The sequence below is a fragment of the Capsicum annuum genome, chromosome 6, assembly GCF_002878395.1.
Source record: "Capsicum annuum cultivar UCD-10X-F1 chromosome 6, UCD10Xv1.1, whole genome shotgun sequence".
Lineage (NCBI taxonomy): Eukaryota > Viridiplantae > Streptophyta > Magnoliopsida > Solanales > Solanaceae > Capsicum > Capsicum annuum.
This window is the reverse complement of record NC_061116.1, coordinates 219,783,989-219,806,243: the sequence shown is the minus strand read 5'-3', so window position 1 is coordinate 219,806,243 and position 22,255 is coordinate 219,783,989. Positions and strand designations below refer to the sequence as shown.

Here is a 22,255-nt window from a genome sequence, read left to right as displayed (position 1 = left end):
GTAAACAAGTTTGTTAGGCGCATGCATGAGGGAGACACATACACAATGCTCCATGCTTAAATTACGCCCAAACTAATGCGGCCTCCCTTGTGTTGATCATTTCTTGCCAAAGATAAAAAAGCAATATTTATATACTACTTATTACAACATATAAAAAGGCAACACTATTATTACCACAAAGTTCAATTTCCACCTTGTACCGAAAAACCACTGCTTGACTGATTTAGTATGTTTGACCAAACGTTTAGAAGACTAATAAAAGTATTATTTTCAAAAGCATTTTGAGATAATATTAAGAAGCACTCTTTAAAGGTTTCGTCAAATGCTTATTGATGTTTAAAAGCGATTATCTAAGCACAAATTATTGCTCACCAAGATTACTTTTTTGAAATTCATTTTTCGCAACAAGCTGATTTTAAAAGTTTGATCAAAACTCAGGTAAGAAGTTTTGGTTTTCTTTTTTTTTCTTTTTTTTTTTTTTTTTTAACGTAAGGACCTTCTAAGTTTCCAAAAGTTTTACAAGTGTCATACATACAAATTCCAGTTTTCATTTTTTTTTTTTTAACGAAACAATAAATATACCGAATCACATTGGCCTCAACCAATAGAAAAGGAGAACCCAAAGAGAAGGGAAATTAAATACCTAGGCAGTTCACATAAAGGAAAGTTTGGCGGCTTAACATTAAAAACAAGGCAGAGACAGCAGGGTAGGTTGTGGAGAACTTCATATGTACTTGTCTTCGTGTCAATTTGAGAACCCTGTCTGTCTATCTGTTTTTGCTAAGCTGTTTTTCACATGAATCTTGATCCAATCAAACCACTCTTCACATGAATTTAAGTTCTCTACACACTCATGATATATAAAATATTTACATAATAATTAACTTATAAAATGTAACTGGAGATAATTCGATGATTACATGCTTGAAGAGTGTTCCATATTATGGACTTAATTAGTACATTTGCTTTGTCACTAGGGCGAGCTGTCATAGACTCATAAGTAGAAGATTTGTACTTATTAATGCAAGTTTCAAGAAAAAGGTGAAGATGTCATATTACCATGATTTACTAGCAAGTACATTGATATATATAAATAATATATGTTGAAGTATAATAATAGGCTACAAATTCATTAATCGATTAAGGTTTACTCACTTATTCCATACACCCCATTATATGATATTCAATTACACCACATAAGGTGTTTCTGATTGCCAAAACCAAAAAGGTTGACCTATTCGTTATTGGTACAGTTTGTTTTGGTAGAAAGGCAAGTTAGCTGCAGAAATTGGAACGGTTGACAGAGTCCCTGTCACATTTTTCATTTCTTTTTATATTCTTTTATCCTTCCATTTGGATCATGAACAATTTTTACCAAAGTTTTGTGGGATGATGGACAATATGCTCGTAATCTCGAGTTTGAATCTTGAAAGTAACTTTTAAAAGATTGATAGAGAGTCATTTCCTTTTTAATGAATCTTACACAATCCTTTAATGGATGAGTGGTCTCTGTAATATGACTTGGATAATCCTCATATCTTGATCTTATTTTTGGAGTTAAGTTAAATCCAAGATCGATTTCTTGAACAAAGTATCAGAGTACAACCCATCTCAGATATTTTTTCGATGTTGCGTCCATATTAAATAATCCACGAATCAAATGTCAAAGACATGAGGGAGAGGGCGGGGTGAGGTTGAAGAGTCTCACGTCAGCTTTTGCAAGAGATGGGTGATGTCTTTAATATTATTTGAACAATGCTCACCTCTAAAATTAGCTTTTGAAGTTTGAATTAGACCTAAGATTAAATTCTTTAACAGCTTCAAAGCAGATATCGAACACTAAATGAACTAGAATAAAAATATGAATAGATGAGTTTCTATTCTATACGTCAAAAGAGAAAGAAAGAGAGGGTAAAAACTGAAAAGGTAAGTTTACTGTAGAAGTGTCTAAAATAAGCTGAAAACTTGACTATAAAACTTGTCCCTTCTCCCTCACTCACTTGCACACTCAAACACATTACACATTCCCTCTCTCTCTTTTGCACAATGCCACAATCCTTTTCTATCTTAACATAGAAAAAAGATAAAGAGGACTATTGTTTTTTGTTCTGATTTTAGCTAAAGAAAGAAAAAATGGCAGAGGTTTCTACAAATGCTCTATTTCCAGGGACATTTCAGGGGACAGCAGCAGATATAGCAGGACAAATTGGGTTAATGTGGGAATTAGTTAAAGCTCCATTGATTGTTCCATTATTGAAAGTTGCTATGTACATTTGTTTAGTTATGGAACTAATGCTTTTCATTGAAAGGCTTTATATGGGAATAGTCATTGTTCTTGTTAAACTCTTTATGAGAAAGCCAGAAAAAAGGTATAATTGGGAACCAATGGGTGAGGATTTGGAGATTGGGAATGAAGGTTTCCCTATGGTTCTTGTTCAAATCCCAATGTTCAATGAAAAAGAGGTATACATTTCTCTTGCTCGATCTCTTTTCTTTAGCATATCCGACCACTTTTACTTGTCCAATATACTAAAAATGAATGTTCATTTTCCTTGTCCAGTTTAGAAAATCAAGAGAATTTACGCTTGTTATTAGCTATAGTCATTGGAATTCTATTTATTGCTCCTTAAAGGTTGTATCAAGTCAATACTGGACAAGTAAAAAAAGGATGGAATGAATAAAAAGAAATGTTTTTGAGTTGCAGAAACAAGAGTTTTTTAAAATTTGAGATATGGCGTTTTGAGACAGGTCTACAAGATCTCCATTGGAGCTGCATGTAACCTTTCATGGCCATCTGATAGACTTGTAATTCAAGTTCTTGATGATTCTACTGATCCTCTCATTAAGGTATATATCTATCCATTAGTTCTCTGAAAACTCTTTTATTATAAATTTCTTGAATTTCGGTCGAATATAAGCATTTGAACTACGACATTATTAGCATGGTGGCATGAATAAGATCCCAACATTCTTAACTAGAGGTCTCATACTCGAGTTTTAAGAATAGGACAAATTTTGATAGAAAACGCTTGAGATACATTTAAATTAATCGAGACCTTAAAGCGAACACTAAATGCCAAGTGAAAAAAAAAGAAAGGATTGTTAGACTTCTTTTGTCCAATTTTATTTTTCTTGTGCTCTGTTTGTTTTTCTGCTCAAAATTTCAGCTTCTTGTTGGCATGAACTTAGTAATCCAAAATTAGATCTGTAATTTTGGCCTTTTCTTGATGTTTACTTCTCCCCATCTATTTTAAGCTCCATAATATTTGGTCACTTTTATTAATTTTAATTCAATTAAGAATATCCAGCTTTTATTACACACATTTCAGTTTTCACCCACCACAACCCAACATTTTCCCTCCAATTTCTTCATGTAGTAGATACACACCCAATAAATGATTATGGGCTACCTTCCCTTTGTTTTTTTCTTTTTTAAAAAATATGTCTCTTGTTTATGAATAAATTATTAATGTTGTAGGATTTGGTTGAAAAAGAATGCTTAAGGTGGGCCAGTAAAGGGGTTAACATTAGGTATCAAATTAGAGAGAACAGAGGAGGCTACAAAGCAGGAGCTCTTAAAGAAGGATTAAAACGCGATTACGTCAAAGATTGTGAATACGTTGTTATTTTTGATGCCGATTTCCGGCCTGAACCGGATTTTCTCCGTCGAGCTATCCCTTTTCTTGTACATAACTCGGAAATCGCACTCGTTCAAGGTCGCTGGCGTTTTGGTAAGCTCAAATTTTAACCATGATTAAGATAATCATTTATGTTAAATTGTTAATTAATCATTTTAATTAATTACATTATGTTACATTGTTAGTAAACAAAAAGTGTCGGTGCTCTTTACTCCACACTGTTGGCGTTAACTTACTAATTACTTTTACTACACGTTTATGAATAATACCTACGCATATATTCGTCACCGTTGTGGAACTTTTTTATTTCTTAAATTTCTTTTTGGAAGTGAACTTTAGGATTATTTAAAGATTGGTGGATTATTTTTTTGTGGGTCCATGAAGAATCCATCAATCATGGGTGGTGGGACCAATCATGAACCATTCTAGCTTCTCCACCATCGTGCACCTCGTGCTTAGACCAAAACAATTCCACGTTAACAACAACAATTAATAGTAGTATGAGATTCTTGTTTTAATACTCTTAATTAATTTGGTTAAACCTCATCTTTAGATGGCTAATTAATATGGACAACGGTATGATTAGGTGTAGCGAAAGCAATACTGATTTTGTGTATGGTGTAGTAGGTGTTATAATGCTATTGTTAGAACTTAGAATCATTGTACGATAGCATGCAACAAAACACCATATTTTAGTCAAACTGAAATGATTTATTTATTTGCTAAGATTATTTTCATTCCTTAAATGATGAATGTTAATCAGGATTACTATTTTATTAAGTTTCCTAATCACGATTATTGCTTTAAAGTAATCTCTGAAGACTTGTCAGAGATATGTTTATTTGGAAATATCAATAACGTCAACAACATTGGCTAAAGACGTTATTGTCCTGTCCATTTGCTTAAACCGAGTCATTATTAAGAGATTAAAGAACCTTACTGTTTTTTTTTTCCCAACTTCTTAACTTAATACCACAAAATTAAAAGATATTTTAGTAGTTTTAATATCAAAATAAGCCAAAAAAAAAAGGGGTGGAGTATATATTATGGTCCATTATTTCAGAAATCATCGGTCCACTTGGTGGACTTTCTTTTCTTCGCACTTCCTACAGTTCTCACCGACACTTCCATTCGAACACCACGTTGTGTGATGTGTACAACATAAATTAAAAACGAAACTGAAAATGATATTTCAAAGGTGTATGATGACGTGGAAAATAGATATTGTTACAGGTGAAAAAGAAATTACGTTACTGGTAATTAACATTAGCTAATCCTTTTGTTTATTTACAGTGAATGCGAATGAGTGCTTATTAACGAGAATGCAAGAGATGTCACTGGATTACCATTTCACTGTGGAGCAAGAAGTTGGTTCATCTACTCATGCATTCTTTGGGTTCAATGGTAAGCCAAATCTTACTATTGTTTTTTTCTGACTATATAACAAAAGTACTAATATAAAAAAACATATACAGTAATATAATACGATATAACGTCAAATTTTCTTGGCTAGCTACTATTAAAAAATGTAATTACAGAAGATGATTGTTATAGAGAAGTTTGATCGAGAAATTCGTTGTTAAGTTTGATTAAATTTGCCCTGCATTTTTCTAACAAGAAGTTTTAATTTTACAGGAACAGGAGGGGTGTGGAGGATAGCAGCCATTAATGAAGCTGGTGGATGGAAAGACCGAACAACTGTGGAGGATATGGACCTTGCAGTTAGAGCTAGTCTTAAGGGCTGGAAGTTTCTTTATCTTGGCGATCTCCAGGTGTGTTTGGTAAAATCCGTCAAACAACCACACGTTTCAAGCCGTGGAAACAGCCGGCCTCTTGCAGAAATGCAATATAAGGCTGCATACAATAAAACTTAGTGCATCGAGTTGTCCTTTTTTTTTTTTTTCTAAACTTGAAGATTTATCTAGTTACTAAACAAATTTTTTATTAACTCTAGGTGAAAAGTGAACTTCCCAGTACATTCAAAGCCTTCCGTTTTCAGCAGCATCGATGGTCGTGTGGCCCTGCTAATTTGTTCAGGAAAATGGTGATGGAGATTGTTAGGAACAAGGTACGTAAATTGTAATGTATATAATTCAAACTTTTAAAATGAATGTAACACAACTAAGATAAAGAATCTAAATTGTTTCGTTTCGTGTTTTCAGAGAGTGAATATTTGGAAGAAGTTTTACGTGATCTACAGCTTCTTCTTTGTCCGAAAGATCATAGCTCACATGGTCACATTTTTCTTCTTTTGCGTTGTTCTTCCGTTGAGTCTTTTAGTTCCTGAGGTTGAAGTCCCTGTATGGGGTGCCATCTACATCCCCTGCATTATTACCACTTTGAATTCAGTTGGAACTCCAAGGTAGAGTACTATAATATGCCTAACAAGTTCTCTTTTCTACTTCTCAGAAAGTTTCCTAGCTAATTGATTATGGAATTTGACAGGTCAATTCATCTACTCTTCTATTGGATTCTCTTTGAGAATGTGATGGCTTTCCAACGAACCAAGGCTACATTTATCGGCTTGCTAGAAGCAAAGAGAGCTAATGAATGGGTTGTCACGGAGAAATTAGGCGATGCTCTCAAGAACAAAGAAAAGACAAAACAAACCAAGAAACCCCGAGGATCTCTATTTGGAGATAGGTGAGTAAACTCTCTTGAATGAAGGCTTATTTTCATGTTTGATCTTTATATCATTGAACCATTAGATTGTTGCATCAGTTTGTTAACCATGCATTACCGGTTGGTCTAATTGTTACAGGATTCTTCCACAAGAATTGGGATTTGCAGTTTTCCTTTTCTTCTGTGGATGCTATGACGTCCTCTATGGGAAAAGCCAGTACTTCCTTTACATCTTCCTCCAAGTTATTACATTCACAATCGCTGGATTTGGCTACATCGGCACCATAGTCCCCTCGTAATAGCAGAAACTTCAAAAGAAAAAGAAAAAATTCTCCTGTATTGACTCATGTACACGGAAATATATGTTTTGAGTGTTTCGTGCAACCATTTCAGAGGATGCCAACCTCAAAATCTCCGGAGAATTTTCTTAGCAATACAGTGCTGAAGAAGCAGATAAAATAGATGCATTAGTGAATAGATAGATTGGAATTTTCTTCTATTGAAGCTCTTTAGTTGTGTGACATTGTAATTCATTACCTTGCAAGTCATTTTTTTTTCTTTCTGTTCTTCTTGTTCCCTTTGTCTTTTGGCTTTCAAGAGGGGACATAAGCTCAGGATTTGCGAAAAGGACCAAACTTGTAATCAAGTTTTTTGTCATTCTAGTTTCAATTTTTTCTTCTACAGATATATGCATATAACAGGAGGTAGTGATTTAAATTGTTTGACAGCTTTAGTAATTTACTGTTGTCTCTAGCTTAAAGTTTTTCCGTAGAAATTGATCTCATCTTCAGTACTGCCAAAGAACCAAACACAGTTATGTTACACCAATATTGAACTTCCACCCTTTGCCAAAGTGACAGAATTTCCTTTTAACTTCAAAATGAAGTTTGTGAACTCTGCGTGACAAGGCATGAAGGTTCTGCTCTTTAGTGATCAGAAACATCTTACATACTGGCTATTATTTGGAAATTTCACCGTTATGAGTATCTTTCGTCCTAATTTAATTCAGCCATACATCTAGTTCCCACGAAATTTCTGATGGTGCATGTCCCAACAAGAATGTCTCTGTAAAATCCATTTATTTCTTGTCGTGATTCTTTTGAAGCAAGCTAAGTGTTATAATCGGGTAGAATAAGCAATACTACAAAGCAAAAAAAAACAAGAAGAAGACATACAAATTTACGTGAAAACCCTTGCGGGAAATACCACAGACAGAGGCAGAGGAAATTCACTATGAAGGATGGAGAATACAATGAGGAGAATGACGTATTAAAAACATCCAAAACGACCCACTAAATCGTACTTATATAATATGTGCTTATAAATAAATCCTAGGCGCCTATCGGTCCGATCCCTCCGCTACCACCACAGACCCCATAAAAAACATGAATCGCACCATAAACTTTTCAAGACCGAATCAACGAAATTCAAGTCACAAACTCTAATCCTAAGTCTGGACAATTTCGTATAGTTGAAGAGGAAATTGAATCCTTTCTCTTGTAAAAAAGGTCCACATGTTGAAAAGCCTTTGTGGTTAACCAATAGGAAAGAGCTAGCTCATTGTTTTATAGGAAAATTTGACCCCAACTATTATGAGAGGCAAATCTGGACCATTTTGCAAAGTTTCGACGCAAAATTTGTAACTTTCCCCTAATTACTCTTGGTATTTTCTACATTCCCTTTATTTATATATATTTTCTCTGGCTAATGTGAAAAGATAAATCCTAGCTAATATATACACTTGCACAAGGCATTATGTCCCTTCTTTATCCAGCAGATTGATAATATTATAAATTGATTGATGTGCTTTGCTTCTGTTACAAGAGAGTACTACTGTCATCAGCACATTTGTAGAATCTTAGCTTTTGTTATAATCTAAAATGAATAGAGAACAAAAGTTATTTTAATATAAGATTGTTCAACCATATAGTAAAATAAAGATTGGGATGACAAAACTTGAATCATTTGTTGATTTGTGATTTGGGAATTTATATAAGCAAACTTAATGTCACATATAGACTGCTGCTTTATTAATGTAATTATTTTATGCTTTCGGCAGACACTCAGATATTACTTTTAGCTGATGGGGTCACAATGAAGTTTCGTTGCCTTTGCCCTTTAGCATCATTTTCCGACTCATTATTTTTCTAATATATATATAATCAGCAGCCTTATATTTGGAGTATATACTCAACTAGTTAAACCTAAAAAAGTAATTAAGCTTCATCCTCAAAAAAATCACCTTCACTGAACAAACTTTAATATTGGGCATGCATGGAAAATTGGAAATGCATAATTATATTTACATTGACGTGCAAAAAGCGAGAACACCGATTGAGTCCTCAAAACCGATTCACTTTTTAAATTCTAATAGTAGGACTTTTTTGGTATATTGTTGTATTTAAATCCCATATGTTAGTAATATATTTTAATTAAAACTTTGGACTTAAATAACCTTTTTCTTTGGTTGTTGACAAAGGAACCTGTAATCGCTATTCTTCATGAGTGCATATATAGGATAATCTCCACTGCATTGTCATAACTTGCAAATCATATCGTACCATATCGAAGAGGATAAACTACACTAGACAAGTTCAATGTGTCGAACTCGACTAAGAAAGCATGCGGGAAGTCTTGAATCTGCTACCCCTGTTTGAAATCAATCTACTCAATCAACTTAGTCACTCTTATGGACTAATAGTCATTTTAAATTGCCACATAAGTGGGTAAATTTTGTACTACTTAAATAAAGTTGCACAGTGCCAAATGTTGGGTAGATGCATGAAATAGTTTTTCCTTTAGTGTTATTTTCAGGAAAAGATGCTGCGCAATATCATCGTCTCGCTTTCTTAGTTTTAATCAACTATTTGATGATGGAGACAAAAATTTTAGTACTACTAATAATATTCATCCAAATCCTAGCTAGGACCCTCAAATCATTGCATGTTTTGTGGTAATTGGCATGTTATGACATTTTTTTTACACAAATGCAAGGTACTTTTATCTTTTTATATGTCAGCAATCAGCATTATCACATTTTAAGCAAAAGATATATTAGGCATCACAAAGATTTCATGTTCAAGATCTGAGAATGGAATAAATACCCGTGAAAACTTACAAAGAAAGAGTACCTTTTATTTTTGGTTTTGCTTGTAACGATGAGAAAGGGAGAAACAAACAAAAATCATCTAGTACAATTCTCTTTAAGAAAAGAGGATTTATCTTGTCGGCAGAATGATGTAGACCTCGATTAATTGTTTAATTTTTGTCTATTTATGAGTAATAATTATATTATACAAATTAAAGAGTGAATTTTTCCTAACTGTATATTATGCCTAATTATCACAAAAGGTGATCATTATAAAAATTTATGAACTTCAAATCCTCGTTGCAAATAAGTTGGAAGGACTTGTTACCTCTCCTTAATTGAGACAAGCTTTAGAATAACATGCATACGCCTGCTAAAATTCTCCTTCTTCTTTGGTACAAGTAACATGCATGCATGGCCACTCTTCTGACAAGTCTCAGAAAAAGAAAAGTATAGGAAGAGGCTAAGAGAACAATGGCAAATCTGATAGTATCCCACATGGCTAAAGAGAAACTATATAGGCAAACGGCCCCCTCTACTTTTACTTCTAATTTTATCTAAAGGCGAACAAATTAAAGACGAAATCCTCCCAATTATAAATATTAACCGTAAAAAATATAACTTGAACAGAAAAATTGAGTAGGGGTAATTTCAAGTATGGTCATGCAACTTTCATTTAATTACATGAAAAAGTTGTTAAATTATTTTTGTGTACTAACAAAAAGAAACACTCCATTTCGCTTAAATGTCACTGTAATTACTAAACAACTTTTTCCGTAACGAGAAAGTTAATTTAACCTTTGCGTAAATATTATATAACTGCATCCTAATGAACTTTGATAATTAGGCAAAAAATAGTTTAATGACTTTCATGACATTTCGATAAAACTGAATGAATTTTTTTACTTTAAATAGTAAGTAAATGGGTTTAGTGCAATGAAATAAAAGTTGAGCGATCACCCATATATAAACCTAACCATCCTTTGTTACCAAAAAAAAAGCTAAAATTTAGAAGGGGTTTCTAGATTGAGTGGATTCTTTGATGACTTCCTTTTAGCTACAAAGGTTATGACTTATGTCACACTCACAAGTACATGTAATTTTCTTCTTCACCTTGCACTATATGATTTTGTAAAAGAAGTAACATGCTTTTTGGAGGTTTTGTCTGCTGCCTCATCCCCACATTCATGAATGGCCAGAATTGAGACTATAACATATAATATGATTTTGTTTGTAAGTGATCATAAGAGATTATTTTCTCGATATACAATGTGTATGCGTAATGTAATGTCTACACATGCAACAGTACTATTCAACCTTTTATTAACAAATAAAAATAAAAATACACACGCAACAATTATATGTATTGGGGGATATATGTAGCACGGAGGATGATCATTCCAAGATGAAATGATCACTAAAAAACATTTAATTTGTAGACATTGACAAATGACAAAGTATAGTAATGTGGGATCCAATTGACCATGAATCACAACTCACAAGAATACTAACAAATTTTAATAAGGATGACCTATTTTGTTGGTTGAGAGGCCTCCCTCGTTTTGCTGTCTTCCTTCTTTTCATTAATAATTTGCAATATTATAAGTACTAGCTCCAATTTACTGCCATGATTGCTACAATTCTCAGCCCTTTAATCAACTCCAACCCCATCAATGCCAAACCAAGTGACCCCTTATAAGAGTTTTAACCTATGCACTCCACATGTACAAAAGTTGAATTACTCCACGCATGCTGGACCAATAAGTCACTGGAAATGTTTTGAAGTACCCATCAATAACGTGGCATTATTAATGAGTTTGACTTCTTGGCAGTTATGTTGTATAGCTTTTTTTTTTTTAAAAAAAAAGTTTACACACCATTATGTTGCAGCATATATAACTCCGTCTAATGAACCAATTAGAATAAGTACTATATAAATTAAAGTAAGTGACATGCATAATAATAAGATAATTAAAATTTTATTGATCGTGTAAATCGGTGATAGTACATATAAATTAAATTAATTCCTGAAGTTATTATGAATATAAAAAATCACGCTAGTCACGTAGTAATCGAACAGTGAAAGTGCTTATTTTGGATTAAATTTTCCTATATTAGAGTTAGAAAAAAAAAACAGTTCGGTGCACTATATCTCTCCGCTATATACAAGGTACGAGGAATGGTCGAATCACACGGGTCTAAGACTGTAACACGATAAACACCATAGATGCGTATTCTTTTAAAATGAGAATAAAATTGTACTTCCGTGAACTGCAACAGCGTTTGTAGTCCAACGGTTAGGATGGTTGCCTTCCAAGCAATAGACCCGGGTTTGACTCCCGGCAGCAGACGCACAAATAATCTTTTGCGTTGACAGTTATCTTGCAATTCTATCTCCATTTTTTTCGTACCCACTTTTGAAAACCACATTGAATATGTTGTTCATGTTCGCTGCTTCCGGTATCAGTCTCCCAATGGGCGCTCAAAAAAAGGAACAATGGAAAATTTTGACACTGATTTTGTTTGTTACTCCTTTCATTCCCTAATGAGTAAATTGATGAGGTAATGAACACTTATTAAGAAAAGAGAATTAACATATACATTAAACATTACTTTCCCTTTTTGGCACTTTTTAATTATTATCAAATTATTTTTAAAAATTTAAAATATTGATCATGATAACTACTTTCGAGAAAATAATTGAAAACAGTAAGTAAATAGGAGCAATTAAGTTTCTTCAACTCATCAGATAGAAAATTCAAATGAAGGGTAAAAATGAAAGAAAATTTCAACATTCAGCTTGAAGATTGAACAAGTAAGTTAATTTAAACATGGAAAATATTTCAACAATTCACTTATTATAAAATAATCGTTAGCAACAATAGAATAACATATCTCCACAAGTAGGGTCCAAAAAGGGTAAGATATGTACAAACTTACATCTATCTTTTAGATGGTAGGGAGGCTATTTCCGTAAGTGTTGAAAACAAAATTCCGAAATATAAACTGATTTAGATCTGCAAAATGTGCCTCAGAAGGAATTCACATGAAAAAGGGGTAAAAGTGGTGGCTGTGGGGTTCGACCCACGCGCACTTATGTGCAGAAGATCTTAAGTCTTCCCCCTTAACCTCTCGGGCAAACCACCTTAGTGCTTAATCGTTCTTGCTAATGGCAATTAATAATCTCTCCGTTGGCATAATTTGATCACGCGCGAGGTTTAAAAAATAAAAGAACTCCTCATTATCTTTACTAATAAACCCTTACTAGTCATTTTAGTGCTACTTTTCTTGTTAAATGGGACCCAATGAAGATAAAATGGATTGTGCAGTTAAATAGTTGTCAAATAAGAAAAGACGACATTCTTTTTGAGATAAACTAATAAAAAAAACATGACACATAAATTGAGACGTACGGAGGACGAATATAACATGGCGCTCAGCATTCAGTATGGACCAAAAAATCCTAAAAGGGGTCACATTGAGGCCCTTGAAATAACCCAATTGTGATGGTGCTGGTACTTACACTTCTCTATGTAACTAATTTAGAATGAAGGCCTATTCAATTAATTGGTGTTGATTGGAAAAATGTGTTTTATAATTTATCTGTTGTTCACCCGATACGTTACTAGTTTTCTGTCTGTAGAAGCATTCAAGAAAAAAAAGAAGAAAATGAATCCGTCTCTATGACATTATGCTTGGAATTTAAACGTGAGAGTATATACTAAACTAATATTTTTTACCATGGTTATGTAATTCAATTAAGTAAAATACATGTTGGTTAATCATGGTTAAGTAATATGAATTTTAAATTCAAACACATAGCATGCATGCATTGGCTTGATGTATACACCGGGTGCGTGTAAGGTTTTTTCATTTCAAGGTGAGAGTTGTATGGTGTCCACCTATTTATTGGACCTTTTTTTTTTCCTCTGAATTAGATTAGTGGTTATTAAAGTACTAGACCAGTATCCCATTTATGTGGTCAACGTTTCTATTCAATTTAGAGAGGGAACTGTCTGCAAATGCACGAACAAAAATCTTACTATATGAAAATCCTATGCTGCTAAATTTTCTATATTAGAATTGTTGATAGGAGCATTCCCACTTTTGACATAACAGAAATAGTTGAATTTTGTTTTCTGAAGAAAAAAATGACTCTTGGCACAATGTCATTAGGCTGATTTGTTTCACAATCCAAAAGTTATCTGGGCCTCGACGCATCATCGTGAAAATTGGGCTTTCATTTTGATTGGGTATAAGGAAGGGTCACTTGCACTTTTCCCTTATTTTGTATTGATATTTAATTTGGAAACGATAGTTTATTGCAACATATAACACTATTTTTAAGTAATTATTGAACTGTGGTTTTAATTGCAAGTTATAGCAGATTTAATAAATTACTATTAATTTTCTTTTTCTTTTTTAAAATATTAATTTGATATGATTTAATATTTATCTTAGTTTTTTTTTGTGTTTATCTCTTCCCAATAACATAGATAAACGTGTAGTTTTTTCCCCCTTTACCCACTTTTTTACTCTATTGAGAGGAAGTAAACTCTTTTACTTTATCCAATTCATTAATACACGCTTCTTTTCTATTAATTGCTCTTAGCTGTCAAGCCTTTTCTATCTTTTTATTTAACACACGCTTGTGATCTCAGGTTTTTTTTTTTTTTTTTCATATCTCAACATTATAGGCACTTGATTTTGAACTAAATTACTTTCGAAATTACAACTTTGAATTTTGTTTCTACTGTAATCAATCTTATTTTATTATGGTTTATGTTTAATTATCTTATTTTTCTTTGTATGTGATGTACAAAGGATATTTAATGAAGAAATCTGAAATTATTCTTTTTTTATTCAAATAAATTCTTACGTCTTTATCATTGTGTATGATCATTGGTAGACATTTATCACTAACTATCTATCTAATTTCAATTTGTACATAATTTGTACAATGATTTTTGTCAACTCATTGTACTCTGTATTAGAATCATACGACACAGAAATCTTTGGGTCTTCCTGTTGTAATGTCTGAGTAAGATCTGCCACAAGAATTAAAAAAAAAAAATAAACACAATAAATAATCATAAATTCAAACCAAAAAATTACTACAATCTTCTACTGAATTTAGTTCAACATCACTAGTCTGAAAACATAGCTACAAATACGATTTTTTTTACGTGAAACACAGTAAAGTAAGAGATTTTTATTTTTTGTTCTACAAAAATTTACAATAACTATATTTTATTTTGTAAGGTATTTTTTGCCTGATGATTCCATCTTCCTCCATGTTGTATCATTATTGAATGTAAACAAGCATCATCCATACTTCTTTAATTTATATCCTTTTTTTTTTTTTTTCGTATTTGTGCATTCAATTTATTTCAATTAAAATACACAAATATGCATTTCAATTGAAATATTTTGATTTGAAAGAAAAAGAGTTATAAAAATTATGGGTTGCAAGTAGTTCTTTGTGTTGATGAATGAAGAAGATGATGGTTAGAAATTTTATATTTTCTCTGATTTTTTGTTGAAGAAGATGAGTATAGAAAAGGAAAAACTGAAGGACGTGACTCTTTTTGAAAAAAAAAAGAAGAAAAAGTTATTTTAGAGAGAAAGTGACTCTTTTTGAAAAAAAAAAAAAAAAAAAAGTTATTTTAGAGAGAAAATGGAGGGTGTATGGTATCTAGTGATTAATTGTTTTCTATTTTTAAGGATTTCAATATTTATATAAAAAAAGAAAAAATATTTTCTTAAATAATTTTTAATATAGATTCTGCTATTATTTGCAATCTAACAAATATTGTTATAAGTTGCAATAAACAATCTTAGTTTGTATATATAGGTTTTTTTCCCATTTAATTTTCATCGCTTATTACAAACACATTTTTTGGGAGCATAAGTTTATGTTTGCGTATCATGATATCTTACAAGTTACATCCAAGCATAATTTTGATTGACAAGGAGCAAAGATTAAGGAATCAGCTTATTTAAAAGGCAAACACGTAATTTTATGCGTAAGGAAGTAGAGCTTAGGTGCTCCATTCTTTTTAAATTTTGTTTTATATAGTTCCTTTTTATCTAGAATCGGAGGTTTAGTGGAAACAATTTTTTTATCTCACTTTTGAGATAATAATATGGATTGGGTACACTTATCTTTTCCAGACCCCTTGGTGGGAATATAGTGAATATGATGCTGTTGTTGTTTTATATGGTTCCTGTTTCAAGACATCAACTTCTGATTTTCCTTCACTTTTACTAGAACTAGAAGTTATGGCAAAGAGGTCTTTACCTCCCTTAAAGAGTGGTATACAATTATTTAAATTAGACAAGTGGGCAAATTAATTACTTGTTAGGGGCGTTTCCAATTGCAAGTTGCCACATCAATTTTTTATAAATATAAATAAGCTGCTTCAGTCGTAACATCTGAGCATTCTCAGTAAAAAAACACGAATTTATTTTTTATAGAGCCAAGAGACAAAGAATAATTTCAACTTCTGTCTGAAAAATATAGTCGATATATTATATATACATATAATTAAGTGCATTCGATAATTGTATCAAATCAGTCATGTTTATCTTGGACATGTACCTTGCATTCTTTTATCTGATATAAATTCTAGTTGCAAATGAGTTTTTACCTAATATAGTTCGAAAAACAGAACCCCATAAACCGTGATCCATCATCCATGCTATATTGCTATCTGATTTTCCACTCATTACCAGGAGGAGGCAGAATCAGGATTCCACTAAGGGTTCAAAGTTTGAAGAAAAAATAGTTGGAGGAGTTCAATATCTAATATATATATATATATAAATTAATTTTAATCATGTATAAATTGTACAATTTTTTGTTGAGAAGAATTTGAATAAACCCCTTGCCAAGGGTTGGCTCCGTCCCTGCCTGGAGGGGTCGAGGGGGTCTTCATTTCTATTTTAAGTTTTGATTTGATTTTGACAAATGTCACTATATATTTTTCAGAGAAATAATAGTAGGTCCATCTAATTAAATATGAGAACATATAAACAATCAATGAAAATTTATATGCACATAATAATAAGTGACGTCGTGGTCGAAACTACAGTAAATTGAAATCTCAAAACTTGAATAAAATTTAAAAATCTTGTCCTTATCTGGTTGGTTTGCTTGATAATACATTGGATACATATTGAAAGATTACTATTTCTATTTTCTTTGGCTTTTCAAGGTATCCAAACCAAATCCATTTGTTGTACGTGGGGAGCCAACCAACAACATCTTACAATTGAAATTTAAGGAAATTAAAATATGCGCAAATCTTATCATACCGTATTGAGAGAGATTGAAGCCTGATATGCAGCTCGACAAGAATAGATTAGTTAGTTATTATGAGAATTTATTAGTCAACAATGGCATAACTAGCTATTTTCTTAATATGATCCTTTCATGTAGTATGGACAAATTAATCAGGTCGAGCATAAGTTTTTATTTTTATTTTTTACAAAATTTAAAATGATGAACTTTTTAAAAACAAAATATAACTTATGAATCAAATTTACATTTTAAAAATTAACAATTTTAAATTCACTTTCAGAAAATTTGGGATTTTAATAATGAATCAAAATTTTGTGTAGATTTTATAAACTAACACGGATTTTATATCAAAACTTGAAATTGAGTCCTCAAAATCCTACAAACGTTTACTAAACTACCTGATCAAATACTAAGATTTTTAATCTTCATATCAATGTGATTCCGGATCATCCAAAATGATCTTTATAATGAGTTCACTTTTATAGAAAGATACTTGCAAAAGAAGTACTGCCTTACACTTGATTAAAGGTCATCCAAAAATATTTACAAATACAGCAACTTGACAGGCTACTACAATTTTGAAGTTCATCTATCCACAGCTCTAAGATTCCACAATAATTAATGCACAACACAATAACCTCGACCTCTTTAATAATTGAGGCGAGAGCATTTTAGAAAGCTAAAACTTTCACTATGCACGGAATCAGAAGTAGGCCGGACCACAATTTATCAAGTTGTGCAGCTGTAAATTTTCACAGCATGAAATTAGGCCAAGGCAAATCTATGATATCAGTATAATCAGCTTCTTTTTTACATCTTGAGGATGACGCCGTTAAGTCACTGCACGTCGAAGTTTCTGCGCCCAACTTTTTTGGGCACAGAAAGAAGTTCCTTGTTCCCAACGCCATCACCTTCTCTTCCCTGTCCAAACCTACAACCACCAATCAAATAATCTTTTAGTTGCAATAATAATAATGGAATAGAATCAATTTATTTTCCGATCAAGTTGCACTAATTAAAACGACAAGACTGTATGCAGATCTTAATCTTAATCCATAAGAAAGAGCCTGTTATAAAAAAGCAAAGTAATATACAATAATCAAGTACCAGGCAGAAATTTAAGAACAAGAAACTATCAAAGCAATATTATGAATACCAGTAGGGATGGATAATAAAACAAGGAAATTCAACGACTGAATATTGAAGTTAAAGTAATCGAACGGATCTTACTGGCTAAGCTAAACTGGGAGTAATGAAGATCGTAACGGGAGAAATCGGTTGAGCAAAGTGCCGGACGTCTTCCTTCCTTTGAGTACTGCCGTACAACAGCGGCGATGAGATCATGTACAGTTGATTCCGGTGATATCAGCACCTGAAGTGGCCCTAAGCTCCTCTGAATCGTCACATTCAACAGTAACTTTGTTAACTTCGGCTTAACTTGAAACTCCATCGGAGAGCCGGCGATCGATCCCTTGCCTGAAAACAAGTCCGGAGCAGTCCTAGGCATTCGATACAACTCTGAAGTGCTTCCTGAGATATATCCTTGAAACGACATGGATTTCTCCGACAACTTTCCCTTAAGCCTGTTCTTCTCCTCGATTACTCTCCGGTGACCTCTCGGAGATGCCATCTCAGTATAGAAATATCGGTTTATTTATACAGAGAATAGTAGAAAAAGGCGGAAAAGAAGAGGAGGAACGGCTACCGTTAGGCTGGCACAGAGTTTTCCGGCGATCATAACCAGAGTAGTAGAATGGTAATTAAGGAAGAAACAAAGGGTGAAATATAGAGCTCATAACTCAACGCGGAGAAGGAATGAAGAGAATGGTGGCGATGCGTAAGGCCTATTTATTGTAAGGGACGAATATAAAGGGCAACATTTCGGAGAGTCAAATGGATTAAAGGACCTAAGCCCTCCGCCTAAAAATATTACCGTTGTTTAAGAAAATAAAAAAATATATTAAAATTTGTGATATTAAATTAAAATTATATTAAATATATTAAAATATTTTTTAAATTTATGGTATTAAATATACCACATGAATAAAAATTAAAGTATTTTTCTAAAAAGGAATTATTCTTTTTGAAATAAATTTAAAAAATAGACTGTTCTTTTTAAGTAGCCGTTTGATCATAGAAATATTTTATTTTATTTTTAAGAAAATTATTTTACTTTAGTAAAAACACGTTGTACTTGATCATGAATTTTTCAACTTTAATTTCAAAAATTAATTTTCATGACTAAACGGGGAAAATAGATAGTGAAAGGCGTAGGTAACATAACTGTAGTCGTTAACGAAGAATTGTAGTGTTTATTTGTTGCGGTTCTTCAGTGGCTCGTGAGACGTCAAGGGGATTTCCACATATTTGGTGACACGATTGCACTCCTAATAAGCCAATGACCTTTTCAGAAAATAAAATATACTCACTAATATGAATATATGATTAAGAAAGTATTTTTTTTTAATCAGAATTTTGTTCATTATTAAAGTTCAAACATGCAATGCGACTTCTGTTTAATAATAAAAGAAATGTCATCTATCATATCGCATTATTTTTGAGAGTATAAAATACCATCGACATCATCAATGCAATTACTCCAGTTCATTGTTATAGGAAGAGTGAACCAGCATTCCAGTTAAGAGAATTTTATTTTTCCTCAATAGCTAAGGTCATTATTCTTAGCTTTTACTAACACGTAATACTTTTTGCATCGAAATATACTAATTAAGGACGTTCAAATGGTCAAAATAGTATTTAGAGAGTCCAGTTACATTTTCCTTTCATATTATTATCCTTGTATTTAAGTAATTCTTATGTGTAATGTTATTTGAAAAAGTTAAGAAAATCAAAATTAATCAAATTCGCACTTGACAACTATTGAAGAGAAAAAAGACGGCTAGCCGGGTAAATATGAGAAAATTTAATAAAAGATTTGAATCTAGAACAGTGTATCAATAAAAGATTTATAAGAAAAGTTTTTAAGTGCATAAGACAAATGGTTTTAATCTAGTAAGATTAAAGAATGGCTTGGTAAGATATGTCCAAATCTTAAAAGTAGTAACTAATGGTGGAGTAGGGTCATGTCCGGGGGGTGGGGTGGGGTGGGGTAGGGGTCCGGTGTTGGGTTAGGTTTGAAAGGCGGAGTGCGAAGTTTTAAGGGAGGGGATATGAGAGATGATAGGTTGAGGGTAGGGTCGTGGAGCATAAGGACCCTTCAAGGTAAGTTGATAGAATTGGTAAAAATTCTTAGGAAGAGAAGGATCAATATTGTGTGTATTCAGGAGACCAAGTGGGTAGATTCTAAGGTTAGGGATGTAGATGGGTACAAGTTGTGGTACTCTGGTAGTGAGAGACGTAGGTATCTTAGTGGACAAGGAGCTTAGGGGGCAGGTAGTGGAGGTTAAAAGGGTTAGTGATAGGGTGATGACTATCAAGTTGGTCTTTGGGGGGTTTACTTTGAATATCTATAGTGCGTATGTGCCTCAAGCGGGCCTGGTCAAGGAGGAGAAGAAGAGATTTTGGGAGGTTTTGGACGAGGCGGTAAGAGGCGTACCTAGTTCGGAGAAGATTTTCATAGGAGGGGATTTCAATTGGCACATCGGGTCTTTGCCGATGGGTTAGGATGACGTGCATGGAGGCTTCGGGTTCGGGGATAGGAATGTTGAGGGAGCTGCTCTTTTAGATTTTGCGAGGGCCTTTGGGTTGGTGGTAATGAATTTCAGCTTTTCGGAGAAGGAGGAGCATCTGGTTACTTTCCCTAGTAGGCTAGCCAAGACTCAGATCGACTTTTTGCTGCATAGGAAGGGGGATAAGGCAATGTGTAAGGATTGTAAGGTAATTCCGAATGAGAATCTTGCGACCCAACATAGGCTTCTGGTGATGGACTTGGTTCTCAAAAAGGGCAAGAAGAGATGGGGTGGGGAGGGTCGACCTAGAGTTAGGTGGGGTGGCCTGACTCTAGTTAGTACCTTGGAGATAGGGGCGAAGTTGGAAGGGATGAGGGTTTGGGAGTGTAGGGGGGACGTGGATAGTATGTAGGATAGGGCAGCGGGTGACATCAAAGAGTCTGCTAGAGAGGTGTTGAGTGTCTCGAGGGGCTGGTCTGGCCGGTATCAGGGGGATTGGTGGTGGAATGAAGATGTTAAGAAGAAGGTGGAGACAAAGAAGACAACTTATGTTAAGTTGCTGGAGAGTATGAATAGAGAAGAGAGGCAGATTAGCAGGGAGGGGTATAAGTTACTAAAAAGGAGGCTAAGCTAGCAGTTCCAGCTGCTAAGACAATATCTTTTGAGAGTTTGTATAAGGGGTTAGAGGAGACAGACGGGGTAAAAAGGCTGTTTAGGCTTGCCAAGGCTAGGGAAAAGAAGAGTCAGAATCTGGATCAAGTGAAGTGCATTAAGGGGGAGGATGACAGAGTATTGGTGGAGGACGCCCTTATTAAGAATAGATGACAGTCGTATTTTCATAGACTCTTGAATGATGAGGGGGACAAAGGTGTTATGTTAGGGGAGTTGGAGCACACCAGGGAGTGTCGCGATTTTAGCTATTATCGGCGTTTTAAGGTAGAGGAGGTCAGGGAGGCTATTCACAAGATGCGAAGGGGCAGGGCGTCGGGGCCCAACGAGATTCCGGTAGATTTTTGAAATTTTTCTAGCGAGGAAGGGTTAAGGTGGTTGACCAACTTGTTTAACGACATTTTCAAGTCCGCAAAGATGCCTAAGGCGTGGAGATGAAGCATGATGATTCCTTTATATAAGAACAAGGGTGACATTCAAAGTTGCAATAACTACACGTGTATTAAGTTATTGAGTCACACGATGAAGATTTGGGAGAGGGTAGTGGAGCGGAGGTTGAGGAAGATTGTGTCTATTTCGGAGAATCAATTTGAATTTATGCCTGGTCGCTCGATGACGAAGGCAATTCACCTAGTGCGGAGACTGGTAGAGAAATATAGAGAGAGAGGAAGAGGGATCTTCACTTGGTGTTTATTTACTTGGAAAAGGCATATGACAAGGTCTCTAGGAGGTTCTTTGGAGATGCTTGAAGGCGAGGGGGGTCCCTGTGGCGTACATCAAAGTAATTAAGGATATTTATGAGGGGGTAAAGACTCGGGTAAGGACTTTGAGAGGAGATTCTAAGCATTTTCTAGTCTTAACAGGGTTGCACCAGGGATCAACGCTTAGTCCATTTTTATTTGCAGTGGTGATGGATGTGTTGACACGGAGTATACAAGGCGATGTGCCTTGGTGTATGCTTTTTGCGGATGATGTAGTTATGATTGATAAGTCGCGACAAGGTGTTAATGATAAGCTGGAAGTTTAGAGACAAACCCCGGAGTCTAAAGGTTTCAAATTGAGTAGGACCAAGCCGGAGTATTTGGAGTGCAAGTTTAGTGACTCGAGGCAAGAGGATTAAGTAGTAGGGAAGTTGGACTCTCAGACGGTTTGCAAGAGGGAGAGTTTTAAGTATCTTGGGTTTACTATTCAGGGGAATGAGAGATAGATGAGGATGTTTCTTATCGTATTGGGGCAGGTTAAATGAAATGAAGGCTCGCTTTGGGAATTTTATGCGATAAGAAGGTGTCTCCCAAGCTTAAAGTCA

The 22,255-nt window shown here is 33.9% G+C and overlaps 3 protein-coding genes and 1 non-coding gene across 4 annotated transcripts; 3 read left to right on the top strand and 1 right to left on the bottom strand.

Annotated features, from left to right (window-relative positions):
- Positions 1-1,938: 1,938 nt before the first annotated feature.
- On the top strand, positions 1,939-6,977 carry LOC107875635 (glucomannan 4-beta-mannosyltransferase 2). The gene is made up of 9 exons (XM_016722423.2): positions 1,939-2,463; positions 2,749-2,847; positions 3,479-3,731; positions 4,932-5,042; positions 5,274-5,410; positions 5,593-5,706; positions 5,801-6,000; positions 6,084-6,281; positions 6,400-6,977. The coding sequence occupies exons 1-9, from the start codon at positions 2,134-2,136 to the stop codon at positions 6,557-6,559; spliced, it is 1,602 nt and encodes a 533-aa protein (XP_016577909.1). The 5' UTR covers positions 1,939-2,133; the 3' UTR covers positions 6,560-6,977.
- A 4,650-nt stretch (positions 6,978-11,627) lies between these two features.
- Positions 11,628-11,702, top strand: TRNAG-UCC. Its single transcript has one exon. It is a non-coding gene; the product is annotated as a tRNA-Gly (tRNA).
- Positions 11,703-17,144: 5,442 nt separating this feature from the next.
- On the bottom strand, positions 17,145-18,569 carry LOC107874648. The gene is made up of 2 exons (XM_016721409.2): positions 17,882-18,569; positions 17,145-17,582 (listed from the first exon to the last, which is right to left on the bottom strand). The coding sequence occupies exons 1-2, from the start codon at positions 18,279-18,281 to the stop codon at positions 17,404-17,406; spliced, it is 579 nt and encodes a 192-aa protein (XP_016576895.2). The 5' UTR covers positions 18,282-18,569; the 3' UTR covers positions 17,145-17,403.
- Positions 18,570-19,972: 1,403 nt separating this feature from the next.
- On the top strand, positions 19,973-21,976 carry LOC107873847. The gene is made up of 4 exons (XM_016720782.2): positions 19,973-20,194; positions 20,276-20,656; positions 20,771-20,846; positions 21,855-21,976. Exons 1-4 carry the CDS (start codon positions 19,973-19,975, stop codon positions 21,974-21,976), a joined length of 801 nt encoding a protein of 266 aa, XP_016576268.2.
- The last annotated feature ends 279 nt before the right edge of the window (positions 21,977-22,255 follow it).